The sequence below is a fragment of the Clupea harengus genome, chromosome 1, assembly GCF_900700415.2.
Source record: "Clupea harengus chromosome 1, Ch_v2.0.2, whole genome shotgun sequence".
Classification (NCBI taxonomy): domain Eukaryota; kingdom Metazoa; phylum Chordata; class Actinopteri; order Clupeiformes; family Clupeidae; genus Clupea; species Clupea harengus.
The window spans coordinates 6270726-6290623 of record NC_045152.1 but is presented as its reverse complement, the minus strand read 5'-3'; the positions used below and the strand labels follow the sequence as shown (position 1 = coordinate 6290623).

At 44.7% G+C, this 19898-nt stretch overlaps 1 protein-coding gene across 4 annotated transcripts in view; it reads right to left on the bottom strand.

Annotated features, from left to right (window-relative positions):
- Positions 1 to 19898, bottom strand: part of rbfox1 (RNA binding fox-1 homolog 1) — a 231020-nt gene that overhangs the window by 139281 nt on the left and 71841 nt on the right. For 2 of the 4 annotated variants that reach the window (XM_031565770.2, XM_031565793.2), the window contains exon 3: positions 11757 to 11798. The exons of 1 other annotated variant lie outside the window; for it this stretch is intronic. In XM_031565770.2, the coding sequence (XP_031421630.1) occupies positions 11757 to 11798 (42 nt within the window). Of the gene's footprint in view, positions 1 to 7628; positions 8121 to 11756; positions 11799 to 19898 lie in introns of those variants that run through there. One more of the 4 variants, XM_031565799.2, reaches the window with a different exon arrangement.

The following is a 19898-nucleotide window of genomic DNA, read 5'->3' as shown; positions in this document are numbered from 1 at the left end:
GCGACGTTACCTTAATTGTGTTCTTATTGGCCGTGTCTCCCCTCTTGTCATAACAGAAAGACACCCATCACAGTCAAGAACCCAAATCAAGGGCCCTCACGGCGAAGATCACATTCAGATAAGCCCTTTTTTTTTTTTAATCCAGCTTTTGAAACAAAACACAGGACTACCTTGCTCAGGCTCAGTCCTTTAAGTGTTCCTGCAGACTGCTCCTTCTCTGTGTAATATAATGAAGTCCCCGCGACGCTGGTGACATTTCAGATGTATGAACTTGTGAGCAGAGCCTGCGAGCTCCTGGCAAACTCAACCCTTTTACTTCCATTGGCCTGACTCTGAGCAGCGCGTGTTCCCTCAGTCCACATACATCAAGTCATTATTTGAAGCGCTAAACAATCACAGTTGTTGGTTCCCCCCCCCCCCCCCCCCTTTCGTCGTTGTCGTAGAGGGGAAGGAAAGCATTCAATATTAACCAGGACAACCGAGGAGGCCGTGGCCCCACAGGCGAGAGCTTGGCGATTGGCTCGGCCCGCGTTGATATTTGTAGATAAATGCCACATCCCCCGAGGTTTCCCCCTACAGTGAATTATTAGCAAAGCACCATTGATCTCCCTCAAAATGACAATAATCTCTGGTTTCGTCCGGTCCTTTACGGAAGGCTTCAAAGTGTATTACGGTGTACTTCTCTTTCCTTCTCTCTCTTTCCTTCTCTCTCTCTTTCCTTCTCTCTCTCTCTCTCTCTCTTTCTCTCTCTCCCCGCAAGTGTTATCACAGAGGTGTTCTCCTCGATGTGCTTGTCATCCGCAAAACCATCAGGGCGCCCGAGTGATTTTTCTCGTTCGTTTTTCCCCGTGTATGGTCGGGTATCGCACTCACGCCCCCCAATAAAAAAGCGAGTATTGGAAGGCTGTGGACCGTATGCGGATGAAGAGCGAACGCTTCCACGGTGATGAATCTGCAGAACTAATAAGCCTGTTTATGAAAGAGCCTGTGCAGCTCCGTGTTTTGTTTATATCAGTCACACCAAACTGCATTACCGTGTGGTAATTTCAGTCTAAAGCTATCGCAATGGCGACGGAAAATCTCAATATACTGTTCTCAATAAATATGCAATATTTCAGTCACGCCAGCCGTGGAATGTGCACGGATTGCCTCATTTTTCTTTTTCTCTGTCCCTTCTCTGTGGAATAAAAAATGGCAACAACAAAAAAAACTAAAACTCCGATGCTACCAGAAAATGCGCGCGAGAGAGAGAGAGGGAGAAGCACTTATTTACTTATTTTTAAGGTTCAAAGACCAATATTTTGTGTATTTACCACTGACACTATGCCTTTGAAAGGGGCCTGTAGAACATTTTTCCGCATGCAACAGAATAAAGGGAAAATTTGAGATCTGCACTATTCAGCACTTTCCACAGACATTAATTGCATTCATGCAGCAGGTCGCACTAGGGCACGGCTGGATCAAAGGCGTCGGCACAACGACGAGCCTCACGGAGAATCAGTGCAAACACTCCCCTATCTCTTGTGGAGCTACAATTCATGCACGCCCAGCTCCAGTGTTGAGCTACGAGGAGCACATGCAAACACTGGCAGCTCCAAAGTCAATTATTATCACATTTTAATTAAGAGGTCAGTGTATTTGCGTGATCATGGGCATGTGGGCGTGTGGACGTGTGTGTGTGTGTGTGTGTGTGTGTGTGTGTGTGTGTGTGTGTGTGTGTGTGTGTTGCTGTGACTACAGGAGAAGAGCAGTGACATTAAATGAAGGGACAGTACTAACAAGACAGGTGTGTGGAAGGGTAGTCTCGTGAAATGGGCCACTGGATTCTGAAGTGTGTGTGTGTGTGCGTGTGTGTGTGTGTGTGTTTGATTTGGGACACTTGATTCCAGGATTCTTCCCTTTTCTGTGTCACAACGTTAACTCCTTCTCACATCTTTCCCAACACTCACATAGACATTTGCTCTTTCTCTCTGTCACACACACACACACACACACACACACACACCCACACACACACACACACACACACACACACACACACACACACAGGCGTCAAAAGAGCCAGTCTGCCAGGACCGAGGCTCCTTCTTGCAGACAAATGGCAGGATCCGGTGCTCCTCGGAGCCACATAATGAAATATAACATCACTTCCTGCCACAGGTCAGCAACCAAGCCCGTGGGCCGACTGCCGTTCCAAATGCCAAGGCCATTCATTATGAAAATGCTATGCATTGATTTGTCATACACTGTAAAACTCTATCAGCAGGGCAATCTGAACCGCCCCCGCCCCCCCCTCTATGGCTCTCCCTGCTGCTCGGGCTGACATTAACATTAATACTCTTCACCAGCGGTCAACACTCGGCACGCGAAGACACACCATGTGCCGTTCCTCAGCCAGTTCAGCGAGGGGAGGGAAGCGGAGAGAGCGATACGGCGAGATGATTCAGTCAAAGGAAGATTGTACTTCAAATAATTGGTAAAGTAATTAGCTCAAGTTCCTGGTATGAACAAATAAAAATCGAATTAACACGGAACATGCTTTTGCATGAATCACATTGCATAACCAAAGCCATAATCCAAACGTTTCCCATTCCAGTAGCAAAGTTGTAAAACTTCTCGTTCTGAGCCGAATTACGTTCACAGTGAAGAAGCAATACTTGCTGTTCTGCAGAAATAAAACAGTTTAGCTTCAACTTCCTCCACATCTAGCCCAAATACTGTAAACACCATGGCAACATGCCCTGCTTGTTAAGACACTTGTGTGGGGTTTCAGCTGAATTGCGACGCAGCTGGTTCTGTAAGAGATCTCCGCTGTGTTGCTCCGAGATCTGGGAGGTCTGCTCCACCACCTCATACACCGTGCTATATTTAGCAGGAAGCTCCACAGACCCTGATATTCATCAAAGCATCAAAGTTGTAAGTCGGATTTCAGATTGGAAAAAAGCAAAAAGAACAAAAAGAAAAAGAAGAAGAAAGCAGTCCACTCAGACCCTGGCAAATAAGCTTGTGTTTGTTCCGAATTACATCCATAGGGTTGATATGATGAAACGGCACAAGGAGAAACCCACTGGTCTGGGGCTTAAGCGCACCCCAAAAGATAGCGGCTTAAAGGATGAGAAGCTAGATTAACGGGCAGTTTAAACATGAGAAGGTTCAAACATGAGGGGGCAAGTGTGTGTCGGGGTCACTTACACACACAGGCAGAGAGAAAGAGAGAGAAAGAGAGTGAGAGAGAAGGAGAGTGTGTGTGAGAGAGAGAGAGAGAGAGAGAGAGAGAGAGAAAGAGAGCATGGTGCTTTGCAAAACTCTTGAGCTCCTGTGTCACGCTTCCCACATAGATTATTATCCAGGGCAACCTTTATCAATCAATTGAATAAACTGCTTTCATAGCATCTATGGTGAGCCGAGTCAGACAGCCAGAGCGGCTTCCGCAGCACTTTTTTTCCCCCCTCCCTTATCCGACAGCCAGGGCCAGGCCAATGAAGAGGAGGAGGAGGAGGAGGAGGAGGAGAGGAAGAAGAAGCAATAATGTCAAATCGGACGGCCGGGGCCCTGACACGGCTGTTTGGACGGCTCTTCTAGCTCATTGATTCGTTCTTGGTGTCTGTCCGGCCTATCCCCCGCGCTCTGATGGCTCGGAGCTGACAGGTCCACAGGAGGCGGCACGCGGGTGACAGGCCGCCATGCGAGCATCGGGAGGCCCGGGAGCCGCGGAGCTCGGATCAATCGGGCCGCTGCGCAGTGTGTGTGCTCGTTTATTATTCCCTGTTTTTAACGGAGAATTAAGGCCACCCAACGAGGATGTTGGGAGCCGTGGCAAAGATCTATGGAGACAGTGGAGAGAGGATGGGAGAGACGCCACAACGAGGTCAAGAAAGAGACAGGTGGTACATGAGGACAGAGAGATAGATGTAAAAATGCTGGACATATAACGATAAGAGACAAAAACAAGACAAAGGGACTGATTATGAAAGATGAGAAGAGGAGCGACACTGAGAGCTATAGACCAATATAAGAGAAAGAGAAAGAGGGAGAGGGGGAGAGAGAGAGAGAGAGAGCGAGAGAGAGAGTGCTAGTGTGGCGCAGAAGAAAAGCCTGAACAATTAAGTTTCGATTTACAGCCACGCAGCCCAGTAATTCTGCAGCATTTCAAATAAATCCGGAGGCTAGCCCTTTAAGGTGAACAGATGTTGCAGTCAGCAGAGGTATTTCTGCAGAGCATTTTTTCCCTGTCTCCAAGTGCTCATGCTTACTTACGCCTCTCCAAAGTCCTCATGGTGTTCTCTGAGATCGAGCTCGGTGATATCTGCAATCTCACTCTGTCTCACTCCGAACCGGAGTTGTCACCTAAAATGTACCAAATGTACCAAGTTTGACTAATAATTTAGTCTGACATCTGGGATAAAAAAATAACAGTGTGACTATATTCCGAAATTCATGATTGTGTGGTATTCACGTTGAACGAGAAACTGCTGAAATTCCCACAATCCTACAGTCCTAAAGCAGAAATATATTCTGTATAACATCAACAGAAGGTGAAGCCTTTGTCACTTTGGATGTGATGAAATTACAACCCTTTTTGCTATGAACATGATCTACACCCAACTCTGTGGGGACCGTCTGTCTGTGCAATTTGACATGTGTCTACACCTCTAGGGACATATGACATTTGCAACTTGAAAATGACTATAGAAGTTAAATCTCGCTATTGATGTTCAATTTTTCCATCTTCTGGATACATGCCTCAATTAAATATTCTATATCCTCTCCCTAAAAAACAAGGCTATGCTGATAACCCACTGAAATCCCTGAAGGAGCATCCTCTGAAATAAAATAATGTCATTGCCTTCATGTGCTTCACAACCAATTCCAATTCTTTCTGAGGAACTCAATGTGATCATGAAACTTAATTCATGAGGGAACAAGTATTCATTTAACTCTGAATGTAATTTTGTATTAATCAAAGCCTTACATTACTTTCACAGCTCTTATATGAACGAATATGCCACTGACACAGCCGGCAATGCTTTTTTTATTTGAAGTAGAAATCAGGTAGACCGTGTAGGACAACACAACAAAAAGAGAATGCAGGTTACAAGGCACCTTCATTCTACTCTGTGATAAATACAACACTATCGCTGGCCAGCCGCGAGAAATATCTACCCCACAATTCTCTCCTCTCTCCAAAGTGAAGCGTCAAACAAAAAAAAACATTCGACAGTTGCTGTGTGTTCTGAAATACAGCGCAAACGGAGAGGGCCCACGTTAAATGGCGAACGCGATAAATATGCGCAAATTCGTAGTGACAAGCCCAATAGGTCATCCCAAATAACTCAGGGTGACCTCAGTGACAAGCCATGTTTTCCTCTGTGTGTGTGTGTGTGTGTGTGTGTGTGTGTGTGTGTGTGTGTGTGTGTGTGTGTGTGTGTGTGTATGTGTGTGTTTTTATTGTCTGGAATGATTTACAAACTCCCTTAGCAGGAAATGACACCACCTAATCTGGAGCTGGAGAAGCGTAGAAGCGGAGAAGTGGAGGTGGGAAGCACTCTCTCCGTTCAGCCCTATTCTGCGGCGGGGCCAGGCCAAGCTGTTTAATGGCATTAGGTTCAAATAAATTCAATCACCCACCTCTCCAATATTGTGGCCACACGTCTGCGGAAAGCGCAAAAAATGCCTGCGAGCACAGCGATCGCAGTAATAAAGCATTCAGTCATGTGTGCACAGTATTGATTTTCACCGGTATGGACAGATGAAATATTCCTACACCATTCCCTGTAATGAAATATTCACCATATTCATGCGGGGGGGAAATAGATATAAATGACCTGCATGTTGCTGTACGTGGAGAATAAAAAGGGGGGTTGGGATGAAAGCGCTGCATGATCATCTTTGATACTTTTCAAATGTATACATTTTCTGCCTGTGGTTCATAATGATTGTTTATTTGTAAGTGATAGCCTCACTGTTCACTCCCAATGCCATTCCTGCATTACCACCCGGAGTTAATTATGGGAGTTATTCATTTCATTTTTCTTAACTTTGATGTTACTTTGAAGCTTTCAAAGAACTTTTGAAGTGCACTCGCTCGATTCGGACTGAGGTGCTCCTCCACTATTATTCGAGACCTCATGGAGCACACCGAGCTATCGCTCCTGTTTTCAAAAAAACGAAAGGCTATACGTCTGAAATAGCATCACATTCTGCCGAAAGTTGAAAGGAAGTGGCTGAAATTGAACGACTCCACAGTATACATATATGACATAACGGACCAAAGGCCTCCCTGCCTCGGTCTCTTTCTGTGACTGGACCTGCCCATCAGATTAGGATTTAGTTGGACATGATTGATTCTCTGATAAATCTCAGAGAGCAGCCTTCACTAGGGTACTTTAAATTTACTGCATGAGCAATTAACTCAAGTGAAATCTCCTCAACTAGGACTGATTTTGAGTGATAATGGCAGGTGGGGAGACAGATAATGAGGAGAGCCACAGACCTCTCTCTCTCTCTCTCTCACTCTCACACACACACACCCACACACACACACACAGTCTCTCTCATCATCCGCTCTCTCCACACATCACACACTCTTCCCGTGTCACACCCCTGCAGTTATGCGTCAATGCCTTCTCTCTCATACTTCACCACCATGGATGGGCCAAAACTTGGGGCTGCAGAAAGTTCCACGCGGTCAGAGGCAGAACTTTTCAAGGGAAAGATGACAGCGGCTTTTGAAAGTGAGAGGACTACCAGACTGGCAGCTCGGAGGTCAAGGGTCACCTTTCACACAGCAGCCCCTCAACTGTACTGCTCCTCTCGCGACAGACACCACACATGATCACAGAACTCAAAGTTTCAAATGAGGCAAACCAGAAAAAAATTATCTATAAAATCGGTAGCGACTTCCCTCTCGCGGTCCAATACAGTGTCTGAATGTGTAACCACCATACATTCCACAGCAGGAATGTTTCCACAAAAAAAAAAAAAAAAAAAACAAACAAACAAATAAATAAATAAATAAATGAAAAGGCTAAATGAAATAAATAATAAAAAAAAAAGTTTTCCTGCATTTATCAAAGTCAGTGCTGGCTATTAAATCCTGTTCTGGTTCAGGAAACAACGATTGGTCGTTAAAAGCGAATGTTCAAATGGCACATGCACACCCTGCCGCTGAATCAGTGTGTTTCCAGGACGAGCTGCACAGAACGATAAATCAGCCACACACTACTAGCATCCAAACCCACTGAAAACTCGCTGGGAATTAACAAACAAACAAACAAACAAACAAACAGTAAATGTGAACACATACACAACATGTACAAATGCGTACACAAACACACACACACACACACACACAGGGAAGCAGCATCCTTACATCACATATTTGCAAGGACAGGAACTTATACCCTATAAATAAAAAGGCAGGTCTCTCTTATCAATTATGAATGGACTTCTCATGAAGCCACACACAGCAAACACAAATGCCACAGTGCACAGACCCACTCTCACACACGTATACACACACACACACACACACACACACACACACATCACACACACATCACACACACATCACATGATTGATAACACAAAGACAATCTGACAAAGAGTAATAGACAAATGTTACATACCCACAAATACATCATCATCTTGAAAAAGGACTCAAGGCTCTCTCCCACGACAGTGAAGCAAGCTTTCCTTCTTTGACCAAGTTATGGAGGTGAAGAATGCAAAACCAGGTTGAATTCCTCTTTTTTGTCCTCTCTCTTCCCACTCACTGGATATTTTCGTCCTTCTCAATTTAAAAATGTATTTGACTGTCAATGTACAGTATTTGGATAGGAATAAAAAGTATTAATCAGAATGACAGAGGAAGGAGGTAGCAGGTTCTTCACGTGTGTGTGTGTGTGTGTTTTTTCTCCTTCCTCTAGCAGGGCTGTTTCCTCCCTTTTTTCGCTCTCCCTATCTCTCTCTCTCTTTCTCTTTCTCTCTCTCTCTCTCTCCTTTTCCCCCCACTCGCTCGTCCTGCTCGTCTCACTAACAATCCCTGCTTAGGCAACAGTTTCTTGACGTGTCTGTTTAATGAGCGGATCCGTGCACCAAGGAAGTCCAGTACAACTGCGCTCTCAGAAACGGAGCGAGAGCAGAGGGGTGGGGGTGGGGTGGGGGACGGCTGGAGAGGGGTGGGGTAACTGAGGAGGATTCAATCCTCGCTCGCGCACTCTCACCCCCTCCACACACACACACACACACACGCGTACGCACATGCGCACGCACGCTCGCTCACACACGCTCACTCACTCACACAAGCATGCTCATGTTCATACACAGACACATTCACACATATATACAGATGCTCTCTCTTTCTCTCTGTACTATACACACTCACACACTACAGCACAAACCACAGTACAAGAAAACATCTCAGAGGCAGACAAAAAAAAGGAGGCGAGAGAAAAAAGTCCACAAGCAAATATGGGAGGAAATGGTTCCCTTTTTAAAAAAAGTGTCGCAAAAAATATTTGGCCCTTCTTTTCCGTGAGCAAAGGGTGTAAGAAGGAAAAAGAGGAATAAATAAAAATACAAAATAAAAAACCAATGTGGTGAGTAGCAAGAAACAGCCACTGAGCAAGAACCCCGGACGTAAATCAAAAAGCATCCATTTCCTGTCCGGCAAGAAGCAGTGGAGAAGCGCTGGGCTAGTTTCGACGTCTGCGCCCCCCCCCCCCCCCCACCCCACCCTCCACAGACGGCAAGGCACTCCTTGATGTGTCAGTTACAGAGAGGTACAGCTTTAAGAGAAAAAAAAAAGCAGGAGGACGACTGGACTAGTGCAAAGAGGAAGTTCTCCCCTCTGAAAGGAAGGGAAAAAAAAAAGTCACACCTCTAACATGGATCAAACCCTCCTGGCACAGTGGGGCAGAGCAGACAGAGCGGAGCTGAGCAGAGCAGAGCACAAGGTGTTAAGGCGGAAGCACCTGCACCTGTGTCTTCCTACTGGAGCGTTTTACCTTTTCCCCCCTCCCTCCCCCTTCTTTCCACTCCTTCTCTTCTCTTCTCTCTCTCTCTCTCTCTCTCTCTCTCTCTCTCTCTCTCTCTCTCTCTCTCTCCCTCCCTCCCTCCCTCCCTCCCTCCCTCCCTCCCTCCTCTGCCTGGCTTGATAAAAAGTCTTTGTTGTCTCGGGCCAAGGCCTCGGCTCGCTCAGGTTTGTCTCGGGCTTCCTCGTGTGTGTGTGTGTGTGTGTGTGTGTGTGTGTGTGTGTGTGTGTGTGTGTGTGTGTGTGTGTGTGTGTGTGTGTGTGTGTGTGTGATGCAGACGGGGCTGCTAAAGCTCTTTTCTACAGCCATCTACTGACTCCAACACGCTACTGCTGAGTACTGCAGCGGCCAGCGGCGAGGCATTACGCTGGCAGCACACACACGCACACACACACACACACACACACACACACTTTTAATATCGCTCCAACGCAGACAAAAAAAAATACACTGGGGAACAACAAGAAGGCACATCTGGCGATGAGAATGTAAACCACATTACCAAGACTTTGATATGGATCGTAGTGTCTTGATATTAGAGTCACTTCATCCTTGAAAATAGTGTTTCCAAATTCAAACTGTTTTTTTTTTTTATACTTGTGACATTGGTCACACCAATGTAAACCAAGGCACAAACAGTCCAAATAAATAGCTGTTGCAGTAACAGGAGAAGCCTATTAAAATACGGTTAAAATACCGTGTAAAAATACCATTTGATAAAAACACAGCACTATAAATACTGAAAAATCTACACACAAACAATCAAACCTTACATGCCATGGCCTGTTTTTTTTATTATTTTTTTTTACAGTGAAGCAAAGTGAGTAACTTTCATCACATGCCCTAACCTCAAACATAAGACAGGCAGTGGAGTGGTGCTGGGGTCAGCCAGTGCTGGCTTGTGTAAAGGGTTATTACTATAGGGCAAGAGGGGTCTAATGGTCCTGGGGAATGGACTAGTGGCCAGAGGCTGGTGCATTTACATGGTGGTCTGGGCTGTGGTCTGTGTGGGCCTCGCGAAAGCCACTTAACCTGAATTGGCTGGGTGGAAAAACTCAGCGTCTGAAATAACAGTGGAGAAATGGGAGGCGAAGCCAGCCCAGTCTTGTTGGGTTCAAAAGGGCCTCCCCAACAAAGGCATGACGGTTATTAGAGCAAAATGTTACCATCACCTCGTTATTATGAGACCGCTTTTATCTTAATTGGACAAGAGCCTCTCTGTCTCTCGGTATCACAGCCTCGAAGCCTGCACGTCTTTACCCATTCGTTTTGATCCCATACCTTCATAATAATATTTGATCTCCGATTTTTCTGATCATCCAGAGCCGTCCTCAAATTATCCTCCGCAGGAAATGAGTCTAACCTACACAGTTTCCGTGCTAAATGCTGCAGGCGTAGCACGTAGACGCTAGCTGAGAACAATTACCAGGGTGTCAACCACACCGCTATAAACAGCCAAACATGAGAGCTTTCCAAATCATTGTGGATACTAGAAACAAAATAAAAAATAAAGTAAAAAAAAAATTAAAATATGAAAGAGACTCATAAGGGAAAAGCTTACGATGCCCCAAGGCAAATAAAAGGCATTTGTTGTGATCATAATCACTGCTACATTGATTTCATCTCCTGCCGCAATATCTGTACATTTCGTGATTTAAGATAATTAAAAAGAAACAGGAAAGAGGCAGCAGCAGCAGCAACAGCAACAACAACAAATAAACAAGCCGGTGTGCTAGCAACAGGAATTAGACTGATGGCATTGTATGAATGAGAACATCAGGGCATTAATCATCTTAGTCCTTTCAGACTTAGAATCCCTCAACAAACCATGATAAATTACACTGGCGGATACGACTGCACCAAAGCCCCCTTTTGAGTGTGTTGTACAAATTTGCCTCTCAGCTTCTGCCTGAATCGGCAAGATCTGCACACGCCGCACTCCATACAAACCAGGTCCGAGTGGCTCAGCACTGCTCTGTGTCTGCCAGAGAAATAAAGACCTCGACCCGGCCCGGAGAGCAGGAGAGTGGTTCAGACACCGACAAAGTGGGCCTCACGTGAGTGTTTTCTCGGGTCAGAATAGGAGGCAAAAAATTCAGGAGAGCCAAGGTTACATTTAAATGTCCACGATAGGTTAAGTTTGGTTGTTTGAAATTTGTGAATTGTTACATATGTATGTATTTAGCCAGGGCCAGGCCAGGGCTTCACAATCGCGTACAGATGAATCCTTTTTAATTGTGTTCAGGGAGAGGACAGTTACAGCATTTTGTTTTTGTCTTTCACAAACTTTTTGCTGAAGGTGGAACACGCCCTGGAAGTTCTGCAGTGACGATGCACCTTTAGTGTGCGTGCCATTTTCTCAAGGTGTTTGCATGGCAAACAAATGAATATCTACCACTAATCCGCGGTTTAAATGCATGATCACAAACCATCTACACCAAATCACCTGTCTTGCAGAAAAACTTAATAAATACCGCAAAGGGAAATTACAACTACAAGAATAGAGTCACAACAAATTTGCACAGCTACGATTCAATGCACTGATCTCTGTCTTTTTCTCCTCTGCGGTTTTATTCATATTTTTTTGGAAAGGTTCATGAAAAGAGCGATGACAAAAAGCTGTGCGACTTGAATACCTCGGGGCAGTAGAAAGAGGGAAAACAAAAGCCACAACGACCACAAACGACAACACCACGCCATAACGGACCAAAAGAAACTTACCCTGAGTGCCTCTCCGTCACAATTCATTTGCTGTCCAGGAATCTGAAGAGAGCAAAACATAAAGAGTGTGAATTAGAATAGCGTGTCAGCTTTCTGATGTCCATTTCAATTAGACTCAATCAGGGGCTACGATTCTGCACAGAAAAAAGAAATACGAACCGTTCCATTGCACGCGACAAATAACGGCGTAATAAGGGAGTAAAACGCTCCTAATTTTGTTAATGTCAAACCCAATGGGCGAAAGATATTCAATTACAAGCTCAGGGGCCCCTGGTAACACCTCAAAGGCCTGCTCGTCGATCGCCACTCCAGAAACGCAGATCGCCCACACCCGTTAATACTTCCTTTCAGTAATGCATGGGGACGAGCGATAATCTAAGAAACAGAATATGTGTATGAAGATGTCTCTCCTCAAGTTTAATGTCATTAACAGTTGCACTCATCCTCCAGGCCCCGAGACACTTAGATCGCGCGGAAGCATGTCCGTGGTCCATTAGACCCTGCGGAGAGTGCCGCGGAATAAGATTTCCATCATTTAGACACTGGACGTGGAGTAAGGGAGAGGACCCTAAAGAGGATTATGACCATAGATGAAAGGAAATAAAGGAGAAGGGGGAATAGGATTGTTTTTTTTTTCTTCTCGTCGTCGTTTGATGAGATCGCACAGAAATGAACGCATTAACCCCGTTGCTGCGAAATGTCTCCACATTAAATTAGCAGTGAGTGCCGTACTAATGGACAACTTCCAAAGCTAGCTGTTTACGAGTAAACCCCCACAGACAGGGAAGGAAAGGGAGTTTGTCTTCAGAAGGCGGAATAGTGAAGGCCCACGCATGAATACGTCCATGAATGAATAATTAAAGGCTGTGCAGAGGTGTAGGTTGTAAGTAAGAGAAAGACAGAAAGAAAAAAAAACTGAACATTTTCAACTCACTAAACTTCCAATGTGAGCGTGAGCAAAAATAAAAAAAATACTCAGCGAGATTTTTGTCTGCAAGAAAAAAAAGCTGCATCATGACTTATTCAAATACTGTGAGTAGCTACTGTCTCACTGCAGACACTCTGCAAATACTGTGAGTAGCTAGTATCTCACTGCAAACACTCTGCAAATACCATGAGTAGCTAGTATCTCACCGCAAATACTCTGCCCAAAAAGGAATGAGGAAAAAGAACAAGACATAGGGGGGCTAAAATGGAGGACATCTGTACAACTCAATCTGTGAGCTGGCCTGGCCTTAATGACAGCTCACTGGTTTGGGTAGTGCTGGAGAGCTGTGTGTGTGTGTGTGTGTGTGTGTGTGTGTGTGTGTGTGTGTGTGTGTGTGTGTGAGAGAGTAGTGCCTGCCCCTGAGCGCCGGCTACAGGTGAGCTCCTGCGCTCCAGCTTTCCCATGGCTCCAGGACAATCAGCGGACTCCCGGGGAGCCGAGAGGGAGACTCACACACACACACACACACACACTCATGTCCTGAGGGCTTCTCCTCCTCTCACTCACTTGCCTGCAGACTGCCACACACACACACACACACACACACACACACACACACGCTGAGATTTTGCTGTGAGTAAATTTGTACCAGAAACACTGAGGACTGTGCCAATTCATCTTCTCCTCCAACAGAATCCTCCCTAGGCTCAAGAGCCCATGAGAGGCCCTGGGACCGAGGCGGATGCATAATGGATTGATAATAGTTTTTGGGAGAATTGCGGGTAAATACCTCTGTCTTTATCGCTCTCTTTCTCTCTCTCTCTCTCTGTCTGTCTGTCTGTCTCTCTCTATGTCACTCTCTCTCTCTCTCTCTCTCATTGTCGTGGATTTTGGTGGTTTGTCAGGCACTCTGTGCCCAGAGAACACATCGAGGGGTAATGACAGAGCTAGAAATGGGCAAAAGGAGGAAAAAGAGAGAAAACAAATGAATTGAAAAGGGAGAGAGAGAGAGAGAGAGAGAGCGAGAGAGAGCGAGCTAAGGGAACTCCAAATGCTTCCAGAGTGAGGCCCCCGCTTGGTAATGACGCTCTTGAGAAGAAAATCAAGAGGAAAAGCAACAATGGGAACACAAACAGCACTCCAGTGAATGCAGGGACACCCGCTGCTCTCTCTCTCTCTCTCTTTATCTCTCTCTCTCTATCCCTCTCTATATATCTATCTATCTATCTCTCTCTCTCTGTTACTCTCTCTCTCTCTCTCTATCTATGTCTCTCTCTCTATGTCACTCTCTATATACTGTATCTATCTCTCTCTCTTCCTCTCTCTCTCTATCTATCTCTCTCTCTCTCTCTCTCTCTTTATCTCTCTCTCTCTATCCCTCTCTATATATCTATCTATCTATCTCTCTCTGTTACTCTCTCTCTCTCTCTTCCTCTCTCTCTCTATCTATATCTCTCTCTCTATCTCTCTCTCCCTCTTCCTCTCTCTCTCTATCTATCTCTCTCTCTCTATGTCACTCTCTATATACTGTATCTATCTCTCTCTCTTCCTCTCTCTCTCTATCTATCTCTCTCTCCCTCTCTCTTTCTGAGGGCAATTTCTACCCCGCTCCCCTTCCCTCCCCTCACCCAAGACAAGCTAGTCTCATCCCTCCCTCCCTCCCTCTATTCCTCTCTTTCCTCCTTCCTCTCTCTTTGGCACACATGAGAACGTATAGATTACAAAAAACAAAAAAGCAACAACAACAGAAACCAACATGGCTGTGATGTTGGAGTCACGGGCGCGGGAGGTGAGGGGCCAGGCTAAACCCCGGTACACGCCAGGGAGAGGTGAACAGCGAGCGGGGTCCTCCGGTGAAGCCTATATGTCTTAGCCATGCAGAAAAAAGGCGGAATAAAAAATGTCAATAAGTGGCACAGTGCTGACTACAGCCGAAAGAACAAGGCTGTGGAGAATGAGTATATTAAGCTGACACAGAGAGAAGTGCACCTAGCCGTCCGTCTGGACGGGGAGAGAGGGGGGCATGATAGGGGAGGGAAAAGAGACGGATGGAGAGAGAGAGAGAGAGGGAGAAAAAACAATGGAAAATACATGTTGTGCTGCCTCCTTTTATCAATCCATCGATAAAACAGTCGATGAATGTAATACAGCAAGCCCATTTTCAAAATGTGGTGTAGAGTATTTCAGTAGATCATAGCATAGTAGAGAAGCCTCGACAAAGAAGTGTAGTGATTTAGGCTATATTTGATTTAGGTCCTCTCTCCTGTGACCCCCCCCCCCCCCCAACACACACACACACAAACACCCACACTCTCCCTCATAAAGTTGTGACTACCCGGAGGGGACAAGATATCGATAATGACTTAAAGACCATCTCTGATGTTAAAACACTGATAAGCTGGAGGGAAAACAATGGCCTAGGATCTTGGTGGGCCTAATGAACGCGGTCTGCTCTATTTCAATTAAGGTCCGCCGACGCGAGATCAAACACTAGTGAATGCGTCCGATGCGCTCACGCCATCTGCACGTCCGAATGTGGGTGAAGTCTTCATATCATTTCATTTCAGCATCAATAAATGCTCATGAAATGCTACAGAATGGAGGGCTATACCATGCCATTCATTTATACTGTACTTGGAGATATAATGAGAGCGAAAGGGAGGGAGAGAGAAGAGGAAGGGAGGGGAGGGGAGGGGTGAATGTTGAGAGAGAGAGAGAGAGAGAGAGAGAGAGAGAGAGAGAGAGCTGACAAAGCACAAATTCCCTATATGCCAGAGTGTTGGTGGGAGGCAGGCAGGCAGGCAGACTGCATTCACAGCACTCAGCTTATGAGGGAGCTGAGAGGAAAGAGGCTGCCAGATCTGAGCCTTTTAAGGCCGCCCATCAATATTAGAATACCACGGCCAGTCTGCCGTATGCACCTTGAGGTGTGCAGGAGATACAGCCTTGTTGTGGAGGCAGGCTGGAGGATGGGAGTCAGGGAGAGTTTCATGGCAAACACTAGCAACTCCACAAGATTTCTTCATTTTTTTTTTAGCTCCCTTGCATACACTGCCCAAGAATTTTCATTTGTATTTAATTTCTCTCCCTCCTCTCTCCATGTGCAGCACAAACAGCACGTGTCTGATGGGGCTGCTGGTAGAATCAGTGGCATTTCCACAACACAGAGCTAAATGCCAAAAAAAAAGTGTTGCCCTGTAGCGAGAGATCATTTCAAGTCTTGCAAAATATTAATTACAAAAGCAATTTCAGTGTCTTTTCAGAGCAAGGGAGGATAACTAAGATGCACACCAGAGCCTTGCTTCCTGAAAGGTGTGTGTACACTCAATAGGATCATTCAAAATAACTTAATTCAAATTTGAGAAGTCTTAGAATTATACACCTGCAAAGCTGACACAATGTATTTATTTATCCTTGTTCCTAAAATCTAGATCATTCACTAAGCCAAGGATTCTAATTTTGTGAATAGCCTACTTCTATTATGCTGGACTACACACAATACATTCGTCAAAAAAAAAAAACTCGCTTGAATAGACATACGTAGTGGTCACAACAATGAAGTATTTGTCATTTACAAAATCACTACAGAAATAAATATCAATTTCATACTTAACAAAATACACCTGGAATGCTAATGTCAATGAAAATATTTGCCATCTCCACATTGCCTAACCTCTCTGCAATGCCTGTCTTTTCCTCAGTGAATGCACTGTTGCATTTTTTTGGAAAACAATACAAGCGCTCCTTCTAAATCATTAAACAAATATTCCTTGAATGCTTTATGGATTCTTGGTGCAGAGTGCGTATGAGAAGCTTTATGGCTTTTTAGTGCGTCGTCATCTCATTTCTCTGGCCGTGTGGCTTGCTTGCGGAGTATCGAGCTCCTGGCTTAAAAGCGAAATGATGCTGCCAATACGACAGGACAACCAAGAAAATGCTGTGTTTGGCGCTCGTTAATCCATCGGCCCTCATCACGGCTGGACCGGAGGAGCACGCAGCAGTCTCTGACATGCCTCGCCAGAGATCACACTCGCTCATGGATCCGCCTTTGTTCTGGCTGATCCTGCCGACTTACCCCCAAGTCTTCTCCCAGGCTCAGGAAGAACAAAATGGAAAACCCGAGGCCAATTTGCTAACGACCCACGCATACAACGCTACGCTTAGACTAACTCACATTACTGCCATTACTACTTCTACCAGTCTGCGCCACAAGTGCTTCCATGTACATTGTGTTTAGCAATGTACTTTTCTGTGGAGATGTCTGAGGCTGATGTGCAGATTACTATGACAGCAAAAGGAGGTGGCTATCATAAACTCAGATATTTCTCTTCGGAATTTTCCGAGTGTGTAAAAGGTTTCACCCATCATGCACACACACACACACACACACACACACACACACACACACACACACACACAAACACACACATACATGCACACACACACACATACATGCACACACACACACATACATGCACACACACACACACACACACACATACATGCACACACACACATCATGCACACATACACAAAAGGAGGTTGTTATCGCATATTCCTCTTCTAAATTACCTAGGTGAAAAATAAGTTCCCTGCAAGCATATACACAAGCACACACACATGCATGCACACATCATTCCTCAAGAGCAAGTACATTCAATTCATGTTGATCTGATTAGGGATAGCAACTCCATTTTAAACAGCAGGAGATCCGTCATCCCTCATACTGACATACAGTCCTGATGTTGTTTGCATAGTTAGAGCTCCTATGTGCCTCTGCCTGTAGGAAATTACTTTATATTGAAAAATCTGCTAGATTGTTCAGACAGAAACAATCTCCTAAACATTTAGACCACAATGGATGGATTAAATAGTTCAAAACAAGGTTCTTTGTTCAAACAGTTTGGTGTAATACTCAGAATAATTTCACATAGTTTGTTCACTTTTACAACTGTGACGATTCATAACCCAAGAAATGTTACACAACAAAAGTGTAAATGACTGGCCTGTCAGCAAACCCAATATATTCTCTTTACTCATTAACATTTTTACTACATTACAATTTTGAAAGGCTGTAATGACAAGCTGTTTATTCATTATGGAATTATTTTGACTGTGTTACTGTTCAACAGTTGAAAACAGTTAAAATTTGTATTGCATAATCAACCATTATTACATGAGAGGGGTTTAATTTGACTGCACGGATCATCAAAAAGAGGGAAAGGCTATGATGAAATTATGGGGACATTTTGCAATTGTGCAGGGACGATTATGAGGTCCAAAATAATACTCACGCACAATTGAAAGGACCAAGACTTTACAGGTTTAGTAAGGACACCAATTAACATTGCTTTAGTTTGCAAGGACCCCTCAGCAGACCTACAAAACTCCTTACCGCCTTTTCATCGGAACAAGTGTTTTAACACATTTGGAAAGGCTCTGACTGTGTCGCCTAATTGAGGCTCTGATCCCCCATATGCTCAGGGGGAAGCGGGGAGGATTAGAGGAGTCCAGCAAACCAGCAGAGTCTTCCTCTCTCGCAGAGCACTCCGCAGTATGCTTTGACTCTGACAGCCCCAGTAGCGAAACACCGATAGAGAATACATCAGTTTCTCAATTATTGGATTATCTCCATGTGATATCATTACCGGCGAACATTCACTCCGATCATTGATTGCATTTTTCAATTTATTTCACGATTAATGCAAGTAGCCTGACTGAACAATCTTCTGATGAGTTTGGTAGGCAGTCAATATATTCTTGCAGGGAGGCTCCGTGTGCGAGGGAATCTATGTGTTTCGTGGCAGGAGTAAAATATTTTTCATTCACTCCCGCTCTTTCTCGTGCCTCTCAATTATTCTAAAGAGCCACCAATCTCATCTGGTGGATAGATAGGGCTGTACAAAACGTGAATTACAATTCTGAATGCAAATACACTTGAGTGAATTATATTTTATGGCAGGTCAAAGAGGCTGCAGACGGGTACTTCTGTCTAAGGGACCAGAGCCGGACAGGTTATGGAGTCTCACTCTCTGTCCACATCCACGGCAGTCTATTAGTCAGCCAGGGCCCATTTCAGTGAGGATAACTTGTCCACACAGACATAAAATATTATTTACTGAGGCTGTAATAATGTATGTCATATGAACTAAATCACATCTACATGACTAACTGAAATGATTTAGGAGATATGACATATGAATGATTTAATACATATTGAATAATAAGTGAGCACTTCATAAAAAAAACAACTGTGGCTCATATACAATTAAATTGGAGGGAGGGGAAGGTTTGAATGTGCAAAATAGATATGTTATCATCATATAATTGTCCTAAGTGCACAATGAACACAGCAGATATAGGCTACACATGAATGGATGGGGGAATGAGTAAGCAAACTAAGGCACAAGTAGTTGAGGCTCTTTTTTAAATGCAGTCCACAGTGATGAGGTCCCACTTAATTGATGACTACAGATGCTAATTACAATGCTAAATCATTTATGGTGAACCGTACAAATGATGGGGAGAGACACCGAGGGGCAGCGGTAAAGGTCCGCCTAACAAACGATTGGAGATAAATTATCTTCATTGTCTCTCACAGATGCACTGCGTGATTTCAAGTGACTGCCTCCAGACGGCTGAGGTCTGACAAGCTGATGGGGTGGACTAAACCCACTGCAACGCTAATGGATGAAAATATATAAAGATAACAGATTCGCGGAGACACAGAGACGGCAGCGAATAATAACGTGGTCCTCCAACGGAGTAAACTAAAAAATGAAAATCGCACACGGGTTAAAGCTGGTAGCTCCTTTATGATGAATTTGTTTGGGCGCCAAAAAAGGAGGAGTGTATGAATTGAAGGTCTGATTCTTATCAGCTTAGATTGAATCACCTGGCCTCTTTTCCTTCTTCTAAAGAGTAAATTCCTCTTTTCTCTCTCTCTGCAAGAGGCTTTGGAGATGCAGCCAGTGGACCCTGGCACACCAGAGCACCATAACTCAAGCATGGGAGAGGGCTTTCAGGGGCGAAAAACGACTGCTGTCAGAGAGCAACTGCAAGCCTTCAGGATTTATATGTCCCCATTCCCAATTAATTACCCCCTCCCCCCCCTTCTTAAAGAGTCAAATAGAGATGGTTTGTGCCAAAACTTTTAAAATAATTAGGATGGCAAGCTCCACTACTCCAGTCACTAAGAAAGCATCCAAAAAGCA